The sequence below is a fragment of the Tyto alba genome, unplaced genomic scaffold (assembly GCF_018691265.1).
Source record: "Tyto alba isolate M040663 unplaced genomic scaffold, T.alba_DEE_v4.0 Super-Scaffold_2, whole genome shotgun sequence".
In the NCBI taxonomy this organism is placed as follows: domain Eukaryota; kingdom Metazoa; phylum Chordata; class Aves; order Strigiformes; family Tytonidae; genus Tyto; species Tyto alba.
The window spans coordinates 82,239,612-82,258,623 of record NW_024881282.1 but is presented as its reverse complement, the minus strand read 5'-3'; the positions used below and the strand labels follow the sequence as shown (position 1 = coordinate 82,258,623).

The window sequence follows — 19,012 nt, the reverse complement described above, 5'->3', positions numbered from 1 at the left end:
TGCTGAAAATCTTTTATCTTTTTATTATTGGTGCCTTTACATTAATACTGCTGTATTGTGCTGAGAAAACCAAGCTGTTACACATAAGGTAACTGTAATATACAACATAGAAATGCAGTCTAAGTTAATTACAACAAGGCTACAAAAAAATTTCATAGGAAAGAAGTCACCAAACATTGCAACTGTGCTTGCAACAAATCACTCCCTTACTGCAGGACTATGCACATTGTGAACCATGGTTATTTACATGTCCCTTATGACCATTAACAACAGAAGGGCTAAAATCAGTCTAAAAAGTTCCAGAACATCACTATATACTGTACAATCCTCAAAAATAATTTATTACACTGTTTCTAAAAAAAGGTACTAATTTTGTGTTGATTTCTTTTGTTTTCTGGTGTTTTCCGGAGTGCACAACATGTGCAAAATTTTGCCTAACAGTCTAAAAACTCAAGAACTGAACTGCAAGTCACAATCACAGAGATGAAGTGGTGGAGTCCAGAACTTCCCTTCCATTGCAGACAGTCGGTACATACATACTAGCAGATGCTGAAAGAGAAAGAGATGGGAAAATCAACTGACTTCGGGGCCACAAAAAATTACAACACACAGGATTAGAATTTATGTTGATTTGGACCATCTCACCCAATTTAACCAAGGCGCCACTTGGTTATATGATACATGACTGTGTCAGCAGTGAGCTGATGGAGGTACTGCCTGCACCTCTACAAGGCAGTTGCAGATCTGAGGCTGAAGCATCTTCTGGAGGAACCTGATTTCTCTTTGCTGACCACTGAGCACTTACGGTGACTAAGCTTCCCCAAGAAGTGTCTGAATAGAATACATGAATTTTTTTTTGATGATTCTGCGCCGCTGGGTCTCACTTTATAGCACTTTGCATGGTAGTCTGAATTAATATAGCTAGAGTGGTGCTAAGATATCCCTGCAGAATAAAAAGTGAACCTCTGGATTTTTCTTGTTTTATTGGCAAGAAATGCTAAGGTCTGATCCTTTGAGCTTTCACATAATTGGAATGGACAGTCCTGAAATAAAATATATTTCCTAATAATAAAATAAGTCCTAAAATAAAATATATATTTTTAAATCCAGGAAAGAATCCTCCTCTACATATTAGGACTGTGTGTTGATCTACTTTTTAATTAAAAAAATATGTAAGAATTCTAAGTACATGCAGGATGAAGTGAAGACATTTTTTAATAACTGAATTTGAAAACAAGATTATTTCTCATCTAATCCCAGAATATTTTCTGGACATAATACCCTTCATTTCTAGGAGCTCTGGATCAGGATTCAATATGCATCCAGAGGTGAGGGCCAGATTCTGATACCTTTGTCTGCATTGCCTAATATTTTATACAATGGGTTTTCATTGCTTCAGTGATAAAACAATTAAATCTGAGTATAAGAATCTGTTTCTAAATGTATTTGTATTTTGACTGCAGGATATATTACCATTCTACTAAAGCCTTCTGGATTTTAATTTAAAAGCAAGCTGGTTTGTCCATCTTTGTTAAAATTATCCATTGGGCATCAGGAATGTGTTTTCAGATACTCTGTGACATCTCTGCTCACGGCACCATAAAGCTGATTTTTGGAAGATACATTAGGTTAATGATAACAGTGACCCAGAGAAATGTGATGCCTTCATCAAAGAAAACACATGGCTAGCAATGACTTAGTAAACTCAATCATCCAGTGTAAAAAGCAATTTATGCATCTGACAAGGGCATGCTCAATCTTCCAAAACTGGTGCTGGTTACACTCTCAGTTGCAGACTGGATCTTTAAAGATGCTCAGCATCATTTTTAGAACAAATCGTCCCTTCTTCAAATCAGCTACTGTTTCTAATTCTTTCATTGACTAAATAACTATTTAATGGAAAACAGAACTGATTTAACAAGAGAACTTTAGAGGCACCCATTGAACTAACCTACTCCTCAGAGGGCAGGACATATTCCTGATAAACAGGAGAGCCAAGAATGAGTCCCTGATTTGAATTAGGAAGATGGAGTTTAACCTCTTGCAACCTGGATATGTGTTGTGAGTCACACAGATGAGAGCAGTCATTGTAGGTAAAAGGTCACAAGGCATCATGTCTATGATTTTGTAAAAATTAACTATCAGGTTTTGTATTTAGATATCAACTGTGTATAATATGACAGCACATTGACCTGAAATTTTAATTTTTGTTGTTATTTTTATTTCTACTTCTTGTTGGCAAATCAATCAGTACTGCTGACTGAAAACTCAGTACTGCTTAGAAAATCTGATTGAAATCCCTGTTAGACTGAAGTATGACTACAGGCAAAAGCATTTAGTTTTTGTGAACATCAGTCACCCATCCAGAACTTTTTTAGCTTCAGGGCTTTTTTGGAGTCTGACACACTGAAGAGCATGAATAGCTCAAATACTATCGTAACTGGGTCAGGGCGATGTCGAAGTTGGACAGAGAAATATGGTGGTAGGTGAAAAATGAGTGGCCTTTCCTTTTGAGTTCCCAGGCTTCCTCCACAGTACTTACCTCTCTTGTAGTTCTGGGAGGAAGTTATTAACTCTGCTGGGTGGAGTAAAGTGTTCACAACGAGTATCCAGTTCTCTCTGAGACAGAACAAAAGAACTTGCTTTTCCTTACAGACCTCAGCAATGTTAATTGCTGGACCTTCAAGGTTCTGAGTTTCATGTCGTGTCTTATAGTAGCAGCCAAGGAGTTTCCTCAAATATTGTTGGATCTGCTAGAGACACTACACCTCCATTTTGCTTTGTGTTGAAGTCAAGGACAAATGTGTGACATGACCAGAAGTCTCGATTTGGCTGCAGTTCATGCTTTTGATCTCCTCTTTCCAAGCCATCCCTCATTTTGCTTAGATAATCTAAGGCAAAGAACCAGATTTAAAATGCAAAAGCCCAGCACTGCCGTGGGCACCTTGCAGCATGCCTACATAGTCAGGAACAGGCAGATTCAAACTTGCTGTCTGTGTGCCACCTCCTCTACTTGTGCTCACAGCCAGACACCTGTGAGTTAATCACGTATAAAAGCCATATATCAGAGATAGTTTGGAGCAAGGGCTGGGAAAATAAATTCTGAGAGACAAAATTTACCAATCTGGCTACAAACAGTAGCTTCACTTCTTTTTCTGACCCCTATGGAGGACACCTGGAAGAGCTCAAATCTGTGTGCAGCTCTCCATGTGGACATAACTTTGATGAATGACATTTTCTGGGTGTGAAAGCTCAGCCTGAATAATGTAGGAGCTTAAATCAGACCTGAGATCTCTGGGAAGTTTTATGAGTGCTGACGTCCTACCTTATGGGAATATCCAAAAAACAGGCCACAGGAAAACTGGGGAACATTCCTATGGGGGAAACACTGCAGGGGAAGCAGAATTTATGCAACACTCTGCCAAATGTGAATTTTCAGATTCAAATAAATGTGTATGGATATATACGTTTCAAAACATTTTATATGCCTAAGTACACATATCCTGCCTCTCCAGTTTAAATCTATATTCTTTTGTAATCCAGACTTCAGCTGTCAAAATGATCAAAACTTGGTGCCTCTAAAACAATTTTCCTCACTTAGCAATCAAGTGTTCACCTCTACTTGCTTTCTGCAGAGCACGTAGCAAAGATGAGGATCTCTGTGTAGATGACTACATGAGGTGCCCAGTTTAGCTCTCACTACCACACTTCAGCTTATGCAGTTGACCATTGACTCAGGCCCTGCCTCCACTGCTCAGTTTAGGGATGTAATTGTGATACATCTTTAGAGCTATCATTTCATTCTACCCAAGAGTATCACGAGTGTCACTTACCTTTTCTCATAGTGTTTGGCCAGTTTTCACAGTTAAGGAACTGTGTTACAAACTGTCTGTGAGTCACTGTTCATGACCCACTATGCTCATGGCATTAACGGCTGATGGAGTGAAGAGGTGTTGGCAGCCCTGAGATGCAGCGGAGGTGGGAATCCATGGAGATAGGAAATATACTGCCCATTTGAGCAATTTGATTACTCCTGTTCTCTAAAGCTCTGACAGTGGATAAGAACTGGCTTTTCAGATGTTGCTGTTAGTAGAATGCCCTGGAGTTAATTTGATCAGTCTCATATTAAGCAGCTTCTGACTGATGAAAACACCATCAAGACCAAAATAAAAGCAAGCTGACAGCCCTGGGACTGATGGGAGGAATATTTTCAGCATGGATTTTAGTCACTTTGGATGACAACCTTTTTGGAGGTTTATAAATGACTAAACAGTAAAAAAAAAAAAAAAATTGTTTTAAAATAATTTACAAATAAATGAAAGGAGTAAGGGATTTTTTTTTTTTTCTTAAAAATATTGGCGTTATGATAGACTGTGAATTCTAAGTGTATTTCCGCAAACAATTGTCCTAGATGGAAAATATAGGGCTTTTTCCATTGTATGTGATGGAACTTTTAGTCCTACTTCTAGGTCCATGTCTTGCCATGGTCTGAAAAGAACAAAGAGAATCAGCCCTTACTCAGCTAGGTGTAAGCAGGACAAACGAATGACTGTGGCCACCTTTTTAAACAAAGAAGTAGCGAGATATTGTAAGTCTGGATTTTTATGCTTTCCTTAATGTCTTAAAGCTATTCACAAACCTGAAAAAGTAAACTTTTAATGTAAAGATGCACACTGAGGAAGTTTTTCAGTTTCATGCATGCTTGTGCACACACACGTATTATCCAGCTGTCATACTAAAAATATCAAATTCCAAAATGTAGTCCTGTACAAAAGACTCCATGAAGCAAAATGGTTTCTGACTATGCTTATTCTGTAGTATGAGAGAATTAAAAAACTCGGAAATACCACTTCTACAAAATTCATAAGGGATGAAAATAATCTCATGGGATTTACCATTTCATCAAGGGACCAAACTTGTAAATGTTATCAGGAATCCATGGTCTTGCAAATCCACCCCTTTGCGGAGTGCTCAGCACTTTGGGCATTTAGGGTGATCTCATCACTCTTGGTTTAAATTTTCCAAAACAGTAAGGAGACTTTGGGTTTTGTTGTCAGGGCTGGATGCATTCCTGACTCTGATGAGATGGGGACAAGTACAGCCACATCTGCTCTCTTGTTAAGGGACCCTGGGCATTCATGACACAGTATGGTTTGGGGAGGGAAAGCCAGGGATGGCTGGGATATATTTATCTCCTAATCCCTGACAATGTGATACACAGCAGGGTCCCAAGATCCTTCTGTATTCTTTCTGAAATCTGAAGTGCCAAAAGTTTCTAGTCAATTTTGAAATTTAGGTGATATTCAAAAACCTGAGGCTATGTTTGTGTGAACTTGCTGGCAAGCTTTGCCCTGTGTCCCTCCTTTCCTCTGTTTCTTATTTCTTGCTTCTTTATAATTGTAGTGTGCTCTTCAATTAGCTTTCCAGCTTAGACATGCTGTCTGCAGAGCTCTATGAACAAGGTGCTATGTGCTCCAATTCTTGACTAGTTAAGCTTGAGAAGAAGAAAAAAAAAAATAACAACACACATATAGGTGACCTATTTTTTTTAAATTTTAAATCCAAGAAAATCTCTGAGGAACTCACCCAGAAGAGGAGCAAAAGACTCAAAAGAAAATCACAGATGTGAATCTGCTTGGGATGAAGAGACTGAAGATGAAGGAAAGGAGGGAGGCAGAGCAGATGAGCTGTCCTTGCAGCAGAGCACTGATTGCTGTCTGTGGTGCTTACAAAGAGTATTGCTCACACTTCGCATACAGATACAATTTATGTCATCCCTTGTACACGTTTTCTGTAGACTTGGAGCCTTCCCTTATAATGCGGGTGATAAGAGCCATTGAGACCAAGCTGCATTGTGGCCCAGGCGCTGTCGGTCTGTCATTTTGACAGGAATACTCCCAGGCAGTCTGTTCTTGTTGCTGCAAAAGTGACAGCAAGCGACAGGTTCTACTTGCTTTGTGCAGTGGGCTGGAGTCAGAGCCTGCCGAAAGCTTTCTGCTGACTTCAGTGAGCTTCAGAGCAGGCTTTGAGCTGACTCCCATGGGAGGAAAATGAGTTTTTCTCTCCAGACACAAATGAAGTGATGCTTCCATGGGGTACACAGCCCAGTTTATAAAGGTCTTTGTGTTGCTGGTAAAAAAACAATTTTGTCGTTACCCAAACTTATAAAAAAGTTTTGCTACTTACACTGGGAGTAAGTGGTCCCGGTCCCACTGACACTGAACCTGTTGAGATGGAGTCTGTGAGTGACCACATTCTTCTGGGGCTGGAAGAGGATTATGTGTACCTTGGGAGCGAACAAGCAGCCCAGCACAACAAAACCGCTCAGACTCACAGAGATGCACATGGTGGTGGTTTGCACCTAGGAGAGAGTGGATGCAAAGAGCTGTGTTTCAGTATGGAAAGCTCTGAAATGCAGCATGTTAGAAGCATTATTATACAACAGCAGGAACCACAGTCCTGGGGGTTTGCACAGGTACAGGCTGTCTTGAACATTTGTTGCCTCCTTATCCTCCACAATCCTAGCATCATATGAGTGAGGTGCATGGTGTCCTGTGTCTCTGCATATCAAGGGGAGACTGAGTGTGTTCTCCCTCAGTTTAGTACAGAAAGGATAGTTCTGTTCTCCTTCTCTCCTCTCTCATGCCTTTGATTTCTAAATTGATCAGGAAATCCTCTGTAACACCTGTCTTATAACACCTCTGAGCAAAGCTGGCTGCAGTACAAACCAGCTTCCATATGCTGTACTTTGCATGGGCTTACGTTAGATGTCTCATGCAAAGCATCTATTTAAAAAAACAGTTTAGTCTCCAGCCTCAATCCTAATCAGACAACTTGAACAATCCCTTGCAGGAATATAGGTGTGATTTGGAATAAACATAAGAGCTGGTGACATTTGTCAGACTGAAAGGTGCCCTGACTTTGAGACATAAGTTTTTATGCTCAGAAATGTATTGTTTGTAAGGCTGCAGGATTTTAGCATAGTTGCCTTTGGACATTTGTTAGTGTAACTTTGCTGGCACTGTCTATCTTTCTTTTTGTTCAATGGTATAACTAGGTGCCAGTTTACTGCCTCAGTTTCAGTTCATATTCTTTTCATCTAAGCAGATTCCTTAATTAAGATGTTGAATTAAACTGCTTTAAACACTATCACTTAATTTGAATGATTATACATCCATGGCTTGTTTTTCCTTAGTTACATTCCTGCAGACCTCGGAGATTAACCTTCTTTCATGGGAATGCTTCTCATGTCTCCTTGTCAGAAATAATTGGTGCAAAATGAAAAGTAGGGAATGAACTTTGTTGCTTTATATATATATCCTGAGCACTAAGTGCTTTATCAACAATGAGTATAATTAATGTGATCATATAATAAACACTCTTAACTTAAGGTAGATGTGGCAAGCACTGTGAAAAGGTGCTCAGCTTTCGTACGGTGAATGAACATGGAAGACTCTACTGGGGAATCATGAGAAAGGGACACCTTAGTGTTTCCAGCTGCACTTTCTCCTTCACTTCTCTGCATTTCACCCACAGGGATCTGCAGTCAGTTCAGGGTGGATATTGAACTGAATACTCTACAGGTAAAACAAGAGTGAGAGTTTTCTAATAAAATAAGCATAAATGAAGGTAGTAGTTTCAAGGTAACTTCTCTTCATTAACAAAACCCTCCTCTCCACCCTGTTCTGCTAGGGCTTGTGCCTCCCAGAGCAGCTTGGCTGTACTGACATAATTATACACTCAATTGATTAAATGATTTGGGTTAAAAATAGCCCCATCCCACAGGGTTCCTTTTAACCCAAGCCACTTCAGTGTTTTGATGTGTAACCAGCCTCGGGGACACCTGTGTGCAGCCAGAACGAAGGCAGTCCTGCTGGAACAGGCAGGAACAACTGGCAGGAGTGGTGAGCTCCTTGAGTCAGAATTACCCCTAAAGAAAATGAAGGGAGAAACTGTCTTAACAGTAGGAACTTTTGACACCTGATTTCATTATAACTATTTTAACACCCAGAGGTATAATTTCCTGTGTTATTGCTGCATTTCTTAATCTTTTGTCTAAGGTGATAAGGTTGAAAATTCCCTTAAATGTGTCAGATATTGGGGCTGCTTTTATATGCACTTATTTAATCATATCAGGTTTCATTGTATCTTTGATTCTGAAATCAGTGTGGATCTTGGCATGAAAATCAATGGCATCACAGAAATTTATCTTTTCCAGGAGCTTTTCTATACATTTTTGACTGTGCAGCTAACAAAAGTCAGCCACCAAATGCAGCAGTTTGCAGATCAGTTTCTGGCCTCTGCTTTGGGATCTTCTAGACCTTCTGGCAACAACTTCTGGGATCACTGGAGGACTCTTGGGAACACTTCAAGGAATGTCAGGGTGCCTTACTGCTGCTGGGAGAGGATTGCTGCAAGAGGCTGTGACTTCTAGCAGCCTCCATCAGCTCCTAAGGAGCTCTGTTAGCTGTCCTTGACTGGCTTGGAGCTTTTGTCTAAGCTGACTCTTGGTTAGGTAAGGTTAGGCACTCTTGTTGAAGGTGCTGAGAGGAGCCCTCTGGAGCTGCTGGGCAGCTAACAGGTTGAGCAGCATGCAGAAATGTGCACAGAAGAGGGCTAGAAACTTTGCTGAAGGCTGTGTTCGTGCTGCAGAGCAAGGGGAATGCCACAGGGCACAGTCCACAGTGCCTGCAGGGGTAACTATCCCTGGCATATCAGGATTGATCCAGATTGAGATCCTGAAGGAGGACACAGGTCTGCAGCTTTGGGGCTGCAGGGATGCCTGAGACTTCTCATGAAGACCAGGGGCAGTTGTTCTGCTTTTCTGCAGAGATACGGAGGATTTCAATTGCCAAGTTAAGAAGCTACAGGAGGAGGTCAGCAGACTTTGCAGAATCAGACAAGATGAGAAAAAGGTGGACTGGATGTTCTCTGACACTCTGCAAGTACAAGAGCCTGGTCTGCACTAGAGAAGAACTAGGCAGTCTATGTTTGTTGAGTTGGGAAATAGAGACTCCCATGATGATGAAGGCTGGAAGTCTGTGACTTCTGGCAGCAGGAAGATGTCTCCTGCTCTACTTACAGCTCTCCAGTGACAGCATGGGTCAATACCCTGCTCGCAGGGAGAGGAGAGAGGGTTGCACTCTGTGTGAGAGAGCAGTGGGAGTGAATGGAGCTCTGGCTGACAATGGGTCTTGAGCCATCTGACAGATTATGGGTGAGGATTAGCAGGTAGACCAAAGTGAACAGCATTATGGAGGGTGTCTGCTATCAACCACATAATCAGGAAGAAGTAGAAGAGGCATTTTTCAGACATCTGGACGAAGTCTCACATTTGCAGGCCCCGCTCTTCTTGGGGCAGTTCATCTACCCTGATACCATCTGGAGGGACAACGTAGCAGGCAGAGACAGTGTGAGAGCTTGTCAGGAATGTGACAGACAGGGAAAGATTTGGCTGTCGCAACCAGCAAATGGTGGAATTCAGGATCCTGAGAGGAGGAAGCAAGCTAAAAAAGTAGGATCACCACCCTGCAGAGCAGGTTTACCTGTTCAGGCATCTTTTTGGAAGAATACCATGGGATATGGCCCTGGAGAAGAGGGGCCTAGGAGGCCTGACTGTTTTTCAAGAATTGCCTCATCCGAGTTTAAGAATGGCCCTTCCCAATGGTCGGGAAATTAAGTATATGTGGCAGGAGGCTCTCATGGATGAGCAATGACTGCCAATAGTCAGTATGGATTTACACAGGGGAAATTATGCTAAACCAATCTGATAGACTTCTACAGTGAAACGACCAACCTGGTGGATGATAAAAGAGTAGTTGATATTATTTATTTTATTTTTAGTAAGGCTTTTAACACTGTCTCCTATAACATCCTCATTGACAAGCTGATGAAGTGCAGTCTAGATAAGTGGACAGTGAGGTGGACTGGAAACTGGCTGAACTGCTGGGCTCTGAGTATTGAGACCAGTGGCACAAAGTCCAGCCAGAGGCCAGTCACTAGCTGTTCCAGGGGTTGATATTAGGACCAACACAGCTTAACACATTTATTAACAACCTGAATTTTTGGACAGAGTGAACCCTCAGGAGGTTTGAATATGATACAGATTTGGGAGGAGTTGTTGATACACTAGATATCTGTGCTGCCACCCAGAGGTACGTCAACAATCTGGAGAAATGGGATGACAGGAACCTCATGGAGTTCAACAAAGAGGAAAACAGTCCTGCACCTTGGGAGGAACAATCCCAGGCACCAGTAAATGCTGTGAACCACCCAGCTGGAAAGCAGCTTTGCAGAGAAGATTCTGAAGGTCCTGGTGAGATAACAAGCAGATCATGAGCTAACAATGTGTCCTTTCAGCAAAGAAGGTCAATGGCCTCCTGGGCTGCCTTAGGTAGAGTGTTGCCAGCACAGCACAAGGGCAGTGATCCTTCCCCTCTGTTCAACACTGGTGAGACACATGCGGGGTATTGTGCCCAGCTCTGGGCTCACCATTATGAGACATGAACATGCTGGAGGAAGTGCAACAAAAGGCCATGGAGATGATTAAGGGACTGGAACAACCGTCATATGAGGAGAGGCTGAGAGAGCTGGAACTATTCATCCTGGAAAAGGGAAAGCTCAGGAGGATCTTATCAGCATGTATAAGTACCTCACAGGCAGAGAAAAGAAAAAGGACCCAGTCTTTTCCTAGTGGTGCTCAGTGACAGGACAAGAGGCCATAGGCACAAACGAAAACACAGAAAATACTGTTTGAACGTAAGAAAACTATAATGTTCGTCAAACACTGGCACAGGTTGTCCAAAGACATTGTGGAGTCTCCATCTTTGGAGATATTCAAAACCTGATTGGACACAACCCTGAGTGACCTGCTGTAAGTGACCCTGCTTTGATCAGGGGAGGTTGGACAAGACCATTCCCAGAGGTCCCTTCTAACCTTTGTGATTGTGTGAAGACGTGTGTGGAAAAGTCCCACAACTGACATCATCATTGGCTCACCAAGAACTCTACTGTAAACCCTTCCCCCAGAATTCCTTTTGCTGCTAAAATTTATTTGATTCAGGGAGAAGAGGGTAGTCATGCCAATATAAACAAGCTTAGTCTAACAGACAAAACCCTATCTATGTACTGGAGGCATAGATATACCATAAACACTTCTCACAGCAGAGAAGGCCTTAACCAGATATCAGGGTTATTCGGTGCGTAAATCTGTAAGACATACAGTAATATGCCATTCCAGCATATCTAATGTTGTCTGGCACCTGTCACATAGGCTTCATATAGGGACATTTCTACTTCAGTATTCGTAGGGTTGTATCCTATGTTGAATTACTTTTTTTTTTGTTTGTTCTTTAACTATTACAGTGAGGTCAACATCAAATCTCTGGATAAAATTCCAGGATCTCTCCCCTTTTTTTCAGAAGGATGAGTCCTAAATGATGATTGTGCTTAATGATAAAATCTCAAGCTAGTCAACATTAAATTTTTACATTGCTACTATTACGTTTTTAAGGTTGTTTATTGGCAATGCCACCAGTATTGTTCTACATTAGGATGGCATAGGTTGATTCAGTCAGCATGTAACCCTTCATGGAAATGAAACATGGGTTTTTCAAAGGAACCCTGGAAGTGTAGACATCCAGGATGGGATTTTCAAAAAGCTCCTGACATGTCATGAAAGTGTCAAAAATAGTGCTAAAAGCATTTTGTGTCAATTTGGTAGGACTGGACTTGACTTATTTGGTACACTGTATTTAAATTAAATGCCTACAGAAGGTTTTGAAAAGCCCACTCAGGAGATAAGGCTGAACAATCCTGCTTGAATAATCAAGTCATGCTCCTCTTGACCATTAGTGCCTGTGCCGCCCACTCACGTGACTTTCTGCTCTCATATAACCCTCCTTCTGTGTCTATCTTCCTGATTACTTTGGGTGTCCAGAGCTCTATCCCTGTGTCTTCCTTAACTTTTCCTTCATTAGCTTCAATCCATTACTCACCATTCTAACTTCTCCTGAGACTGAATAATCCTTTTCTCTCTTTTTGTTGCCTTGAAATTATTTATAGTCTGTGATCACGTCTCCCTGGGTTTACTCTTGTCTAGACTAAATATATTTAGCTCTTTTACTGTCACTGTGTGTGTCTTACTGCATTGTTTGTTATCTATCCTTGTTTTCTTGAGGTTTTCAGTACCTTTCCTAAGCTGAGAAGAACAGTACTAAATATACTGTTCCAGGGTGATCACACCAAAAGTATGTTAAGTGAAATTATTAGCTCCACAGTTTTACATGATGTTTCATGGACATACTAGTGGTAATAATACCACCCTAAGGTAATCTACCTTTCTTCTGGGCAGAAAGTCAAATTAACTCACCACAAACTGCTGTAAGGGCCAACTCCAGCAGTCACTTCTCACATCATAATAACTGTGAGATATCCAGTGGAGCAGATCTGAATCTTTTTCTGAGAAAATTTCTTTGTCAAAAATACGATTTTATTGAACTTGAAGCTTTGCAACACTATGTGACAATTTAAACAATTTAATGTTTTTTAAGTTAGTTGGTGAAGGCTGACCAATATGTGTTTTATCCCTTGCAAAGTGGAGAAATAATAGAAAGTTCTATATTTGAACATAACATTTGCTGGATTATTTTTTTAAATTTAATGTTTCATAGCAAATTTTGAAATTATTTCCTTTCTTATTAGGAAGAAAATACCATGTCTGAATGACAGATTCTTTTGTAGAAGGAGACTAGTTAGTTCAGTTTGTAATTTGAGGTCCACCTCCACCAAATAATTCATTATGACTCCTTCTAGCTCATGATCTACTAGACTTTTCGGTTAGGACTAAGACTTCAAGTACTGGTCAACCAATATGAATACCTAATCCATGTGCTATGCCTCTATCACAATCAGATTGATAGTACTAACCCCTTCCACCTCTAACTATACATGCTCAGTTTGAAATGAGACCGTCTTTCTTAGATATAAACTAAAACTTGGTAATATGTTTAGGTAGACATTAATATTGAAACAGGGCTTGCTTGCAAGAGATCAGGGAGACAAAGGAAGTGAAAGAGGCTTTTAGTGAATGCCAACACAGTCCTCTAAAGTAATGTACATGATTTATGGAATCAGATATCCAAAAACTTACTCTGTAGTCACTGGATGTCACATAAAATATGGGGAGAAAGGCCAGCCAAATGATGCAAGTTGTGTACATTGTGAAACCGATAAACTTGGCTTCGTTGAAGTTCTCTGGACATTTCCTTGTTTTGAAGGCATATACAGTGCATAAAACTACGAGGATTACGTCATATGTTAAGGAGATTAACATACTGGAATCTTTGACATTGCATTTCAGTATAACAGTCTCTCTCTTCTCAGGAAGAGTGTACCGCCTGGTGCCAGGGGCCTCCAAGATAAGCCACACAGACACCATTACAATCTGTACCAAAATGAGACTCAGGCAGATGAAGACCTGAGAGCTGGGGCTGATGAACTTAGGCCTTTGAGCACCGTTCTTTACACCATCAAATATTCTGGCTATGCAGTTCGTTTTTGTCAGAAGAGCAGAGTAGCAGACAGCGAAGGAACTTCCTAGACCCAAACGACGCAGGGTGCAGATAGCTGGAGAAGGCTTGGCTATGAAGAAGAAAGTCATGCTGTAAGACAGGAAGACCCCAAAGAGCAATATGTAGCACAGTTCACGTCCAGAGGCCTTGACCAGGGGCGTGTTGTTGTTCTTGATGAACACTGCAATGACCATAAAAGTACAAATAAAGCCCAGGCATGCAATGGTAACAGGACCTATTGCCCAAGCATCTTCCCACTTGATGTAGTCTTCTGGTAGATCGTAACAGCCAGTCAGGTCAGCTGTGGGCCATTTTCCAGGTCCACAGTCTGCACAAGTGAATTCATCAGCAAGATACTCATAGGTTTCACAGGGAATACAAATCCAACAGCAGACATCTCCTGGTTGCATATTCTTCATCTCGTTAGGAGCACAGGGGTCACTGCACTGAGAGACAGGGACAGAGCTTCTGGACCAGTGGATAGAGTCTACCTCAAGTGACAAGGTTTCTGCCCACTGACCAACTTTCACATAGGAGTATCTGCCTCCAGTGTACTGGAAATTGAACACGTTGTACCGTCCTATCCCATCTCCATAAGCATCAAATTTGACCATACTCTCTGCAGCATTAGGAGGGTTGAATGGAGCTGTGAAAAAAAAGAGAAACAGAGAACGTTATTATGAAAGCTGCAGATGACATTTTTCATTCCTTTGACAAGCATAGATGCCTGACAGTTTATAGAATCCAATTCAAGTGCCAACAGGTAAGTCAAGATGTCTGTATCTGTCTCATTTTTGAACTTGGAAGAAGAAAAGAACTTAGGTAATAGAACATTATTTCACTTCACTGCATGAGATATATTTGTAAATGTTGGATTACCAATGTCCTTACTTTTTTTGCTCTGGATACAAATGAATTCTCCAATTGTTTCCCCCAGTATGCGCAACTGCTACCTTTCACATTTTCTCTTGAAAGAAAGAGGTTTGTTTCTAACTGGGACTCAGCATTATTTGGAAAAATTCAGCTGTCATGACATAAGGAAATTTAAGCAGTCAAATCAATAAACATCAGTTTTGATGCCAACAGACTGGGATGCAGCTGAATAGAGGAGTCACTTTAAGGATGATGGAGGAGTAATTTTGAAGTCCTCAACAATTTCTTACTATGTCTTTTCCACTTGTCTCTGTGTTATAGGAAGTTTTGAATCCCTTCTATTTTGCTTCAATTTTACCAGTTTCTGACATTTCTTGTCTGGTCTGAGGTTCCCAGCATGTGCTGCTTTGGTTCTATATCTTATTTGGGGAATAGATGAAAAAACCACAAACTGGATCTGTGACCTTCTGTGAAATCAATATTCTAACACTTCCAACTGGTAAGCTCTGGAGAGTTTTTGTTTTTCCTCCAGCTGAGGCTCATGCAGGGAATGAAGAAATATTAAAAATGTAGGAGGAAATTGCATTTACCATGTGATTTATTGGTCGTTTGCTTTAGCATCAAAGGTGAACAGCTTTATAGGCAGGAAACAAAAGTTCTTTTATTTTTTTCCATTGATGAGCAATAAAGGTGATTTCATTCCCCGGTGTCTTTGGTTACCGAAGTGGTTCCACTATCATTGCTGGAATAAATCTCTTTTCCTGCATCTGTGCCCATGCTGTGCTTGAGCATGAGCAATATCGTACAAGGATGTAATTTCTTCCTCCACTTCAACCTTCAGATACTTTGGATTTCTTGCAGTAGATTTATTTAACTTCTACAAAGCACCAAGGCCAAATTCTTTCACCTTTATTCCTGAAGAACATTATCTTATTTTACAGTACTCCCACTAAAGTCAGGAAAAGGGACAGTGGGTTTTGGCACAGAAGCCTCAGTTGGAGGGTTGATACATAACCTGCACCTCCCCAGGTGCTGGATTTGGAATGCATTTCTTTCCTAAATTTATTCTTATCTTAGGGCAAGTTTGGAAGATTTTTTATGCCCATCTATAGTCTCTTCTGGCTTCAAGCCAAGACTCAGCCTGTTGTTATCCTTACCCTCTCCTGCACTTTGTCACCTCACTTGTGTCAACCACAGTGGTGGACAGCCTTGATTTGCAGGATTACAGACTAGATCTAGGTGACCCAGGAATGTGTAAGAGGATTATTTTCTATTTTTCTTCCCTGTTGGCATCCAGTTGTACAGCGTGTAGCCCAACAAGACTACTATGTGCACAAAAATTAAGGGCAGCATATTACTACTTCAAATGACCCGTCCTCCTGAAAATAACTTACTCTAAATCAAACAGGTATCTGAATTAAAAATATAGGTCAACAAGAAGAATATTAAGCAGCTTCCCTTCTCTCCTGCCTCCTCCTCATGCACAGGCATGCAAGTTCTCTCATTCAGGAGCAGCATTAAAGTGAAATCATAATGCATCACTTATCAGCTCTTCAATAATGTGTTGTCATTGCCAGTGTCTTATTTCATTATTCATAACACTTATATAGATTGTAGAAGCTGTTAACACAGCAGCCCAGTTTTAAGAGCCAATTTATTCACTTCAGTGTTATACAGGCCAGCTCCTGAGGTGTGCTGAGAGCCTGTGACTTCTACTGGTACCAGTGGAGCTGCAGGTAAGAAAGACAAACTGCAAACTGCTTGCACGGCTTATCTTCTGCATGAGTGCCCCAGTGCAATTCACATGAGGGTCAGAAATATCAGCCCTTTTCAGGAAAGAGTTCCCTCTGTATAACATGTTTAACAACTTAGTTCTGATAGAATAATTATCATTCAAATAGAGAAAAGTATTTGCCTTGGACTTTGCAGGTAAGTCCAGAAGACAAAGCAGGTATCTCACATACAGTAAGCTTGAAGCTCATATGTATGTTGTCTTCCATGGGGCTGTTCCCACGCTACAGATATGAAGAAAAATTTTTGTAGGACAATATGTTTTAAGTCAACCACAGCTTGTAGCTTGAAACATTCATTTTTAGTGGCTGCTGATAGATGAAAATAAATGACAATCTTTTGGATGGAGAGGATGAAATCATTTAACCAAACAATAATGTAGTAAATTACAGTATGGTGAGCCAAAGACTACAAATGAGCCCACTGGGTGGCAGCAATTAATATACTGGCTGATTACCCATAAAATCACTAAGGCATTTTAACTGATATTTATCAATGTATTCTAGATTCTGTAGAACCACTTCCAAAAATGTTTTCAGAAAATATGATGTAATAATAATCATAAAAATAAGATGATTATAGGCAAGAGTGTAATATCATAAGAAAGCAGGACTTTAGAGTAAAAAGAATAATTTTTGCATATTGGTAGATGATTTTCCCTGTGATGATGTCAGGTCATGTCATAAGTCATTCTGATAATTTTTTTTTTCAGTTACGTTTCAGTTTTGAGAGTAAACCTACAATCATTGTAAGAGGTAATTCTGGCAGGTCTTTTTCAGGATTGTAGCTAAGGTGTTTTGGGTTTGACCCTTGGGAGATGAGACACAAGAAGACTCTCTGGGCCTACCCATGCTGTTAGCTAAGAGGCTATCTGAATGACAATATAAACTTTGTCTCCTTTGAGCAGTATCTTTGGATCTTCTCCTCCCCTTGCACTCCATGAAATGAATGATCCTTATGCAAAGCAGTTATGCAAGAGAAATTCTGTAAAAGAAGCTATCAAGGAAAAGCATGGGTAATTAAAAGTGACTTAAAGATAAATCAGAGATGCTTTGTGCTCCAGCTTGCAGCAGTTCAGTGACATTTATGCAACAGCAGTGACATTTATGAGAATAGAAGAAACACAAGGGTATACAGAGTGCAGAAGACAGAAACCTATGGAGCCATGGTGCAGGCAACACCCCCTCTCTCGGCTCACTGAAGAAATCTTATCAGAGGAGAGGAATCCACTGTGTAAGTGGAGCACGAACTCCTTCAGCTTCAGATAAGAGATGAATGACTGTAGATTTATGACTGTTTCAGTAGAAGATATGGATAAGAACACAAAATAGCATCATAGCTTCTATGCAGTGAATTATGTAATATTGTTTCCATCTTCCTACAGTGGGATCATCTTTTCTAACAATCACATAACTTGCAAGTATGTTCTTATGTGCTGTTAGAAGGAGATGAGTTGCTTTCATTTGGAAATTCTTATTATTTCTGATGTCAGTGATGTACAGCTCTTGGTGAAATGAAAGAATTCAGAAAGTTCTAAAGGGGGGATTTACTTTCTTATTGGGCAAAACCATTATTTTAAGAAGTGGTATGGAAAATATTTTTTTAAATGTTTCAGATTCCGCACGTTGGATCAGTTGGGTGAAAAATGCTGCAGTATTTTATAACCAGGGATGAGTAGATGAGGAAAATAAATCAGTTTTAATCCTAGTTAGATACTGGGAAACTTTTAAGAGACAGAGCAGCCTAGCAAAAGATGAGTGTCCTCTTAATTGGCTTGGAATCAGATAGAGTTTTGTTTGCCAGCAACATCCTTGGGCCAGGAAGGATATTCTGCATACAGAGTCTTGCATGTGTCTGGCACAGGGCTGAGTGTATAGATGTTGTCTTATAGAAAATATAATCAGTAACACTTCCTGTGAGGGATGATGACAGGTATGCCTACATCTGAGAACATCCTTCATAACCAATAAATCATGCATCTGTTCTTTGCTTGCAGAGTGTATTCTTTCAAAACAAGGTACAGATCAGAGGCACAGCTCACTAGCTAGGAGGCAATTCATTAATAACAAGGTCTGATGAAAGCTCTGCAGTTTTTCAGCTTGGAAGTTTGCAAATCTGTGGGATTTTGTGTAGTTCAGAAAGAAATGTAAAAAGAACTATTGTGTGCACCAAAGGCAGCTTCTTCAACAGCTTGTTGGCCCCAAAGACCTTCAACCAATAGACTATAAGGAGATTGTGATTAAAAAGAAATGCAAGTGTAAAGAGAGAACAGTCCAGTGTTACTGAAATGTTGAGTAAAACCCCCTTAGTCTCACTAGATGGTGCTGCAAAAACTCAGAACTGATTTAAGAACTGATTTAAGAAAAACAAGACATTTGTTTATATAATGGAAAAATACAATTTTTTAAATGCCCCCTACTCCTTCCTGTTACATATCCTGGGCAATGCCTTTTAAAAGCACTGTAGGGAAGGGCCTTGATAATAATATAACAGTTTATGGTGCATTTGTCCAATGGACTCCTCTGCATGTGTGGTGCTCTATCTTGAAAAGTATCACAAAGGACACTGAGAATGCATACATCTTCTAATTTTCTTTTATTTTTATCTAGATATGGTTGATTGTGGTCAAAGAGACTTATTTTTTCTTGGCTGAAGATTCAGACCAAGTAATGGAGACCTGATGCATCCACGCCTGTTTCTATCTCAGCATAACACAGCTGGTTTCACACCTGATTGGCAGAAGGGACTTTGAAATTTGGGAATTTAAAATTTATTAT

General features: G+C 40.4%; 1 protein-coding gene across 8 annotated transcripts in view; it reads right to left on the bottom strand.

The window, feature by feature from the left end:
• GRM3 (glutamate metabotropic receptor 3) overlaps positions 1 to 19,012 on the bottom strand; it is a 112,963-nt gene continuing 93,951 nt past the window's right edge. For all 8 annotated transcript variants that reach the window (XM_042792384.1, XM_042792387.1, XM_042792385.1 and 5 more), the window contains 3 exons: positions 13,151 to 14,217; positions 6,187 to 6,361; positions 1 to 549 (listed from right to left, as the gene is read on the bottom strand). In XM_042792384.1, the coding sequence (XP_042648318.1) occupies positions 476 to 549; positions 6,187 to 6,361; positions 13,151 to 14,217 (1,316 nt within the window). In that variant the 3' untranslated portion in view covers positions 1 to 475. The remainder of the gene's footprint in view (positions 550 to 6,186; positions 6,362 to 13,150; positions 14,218 to 19,012) is intronic.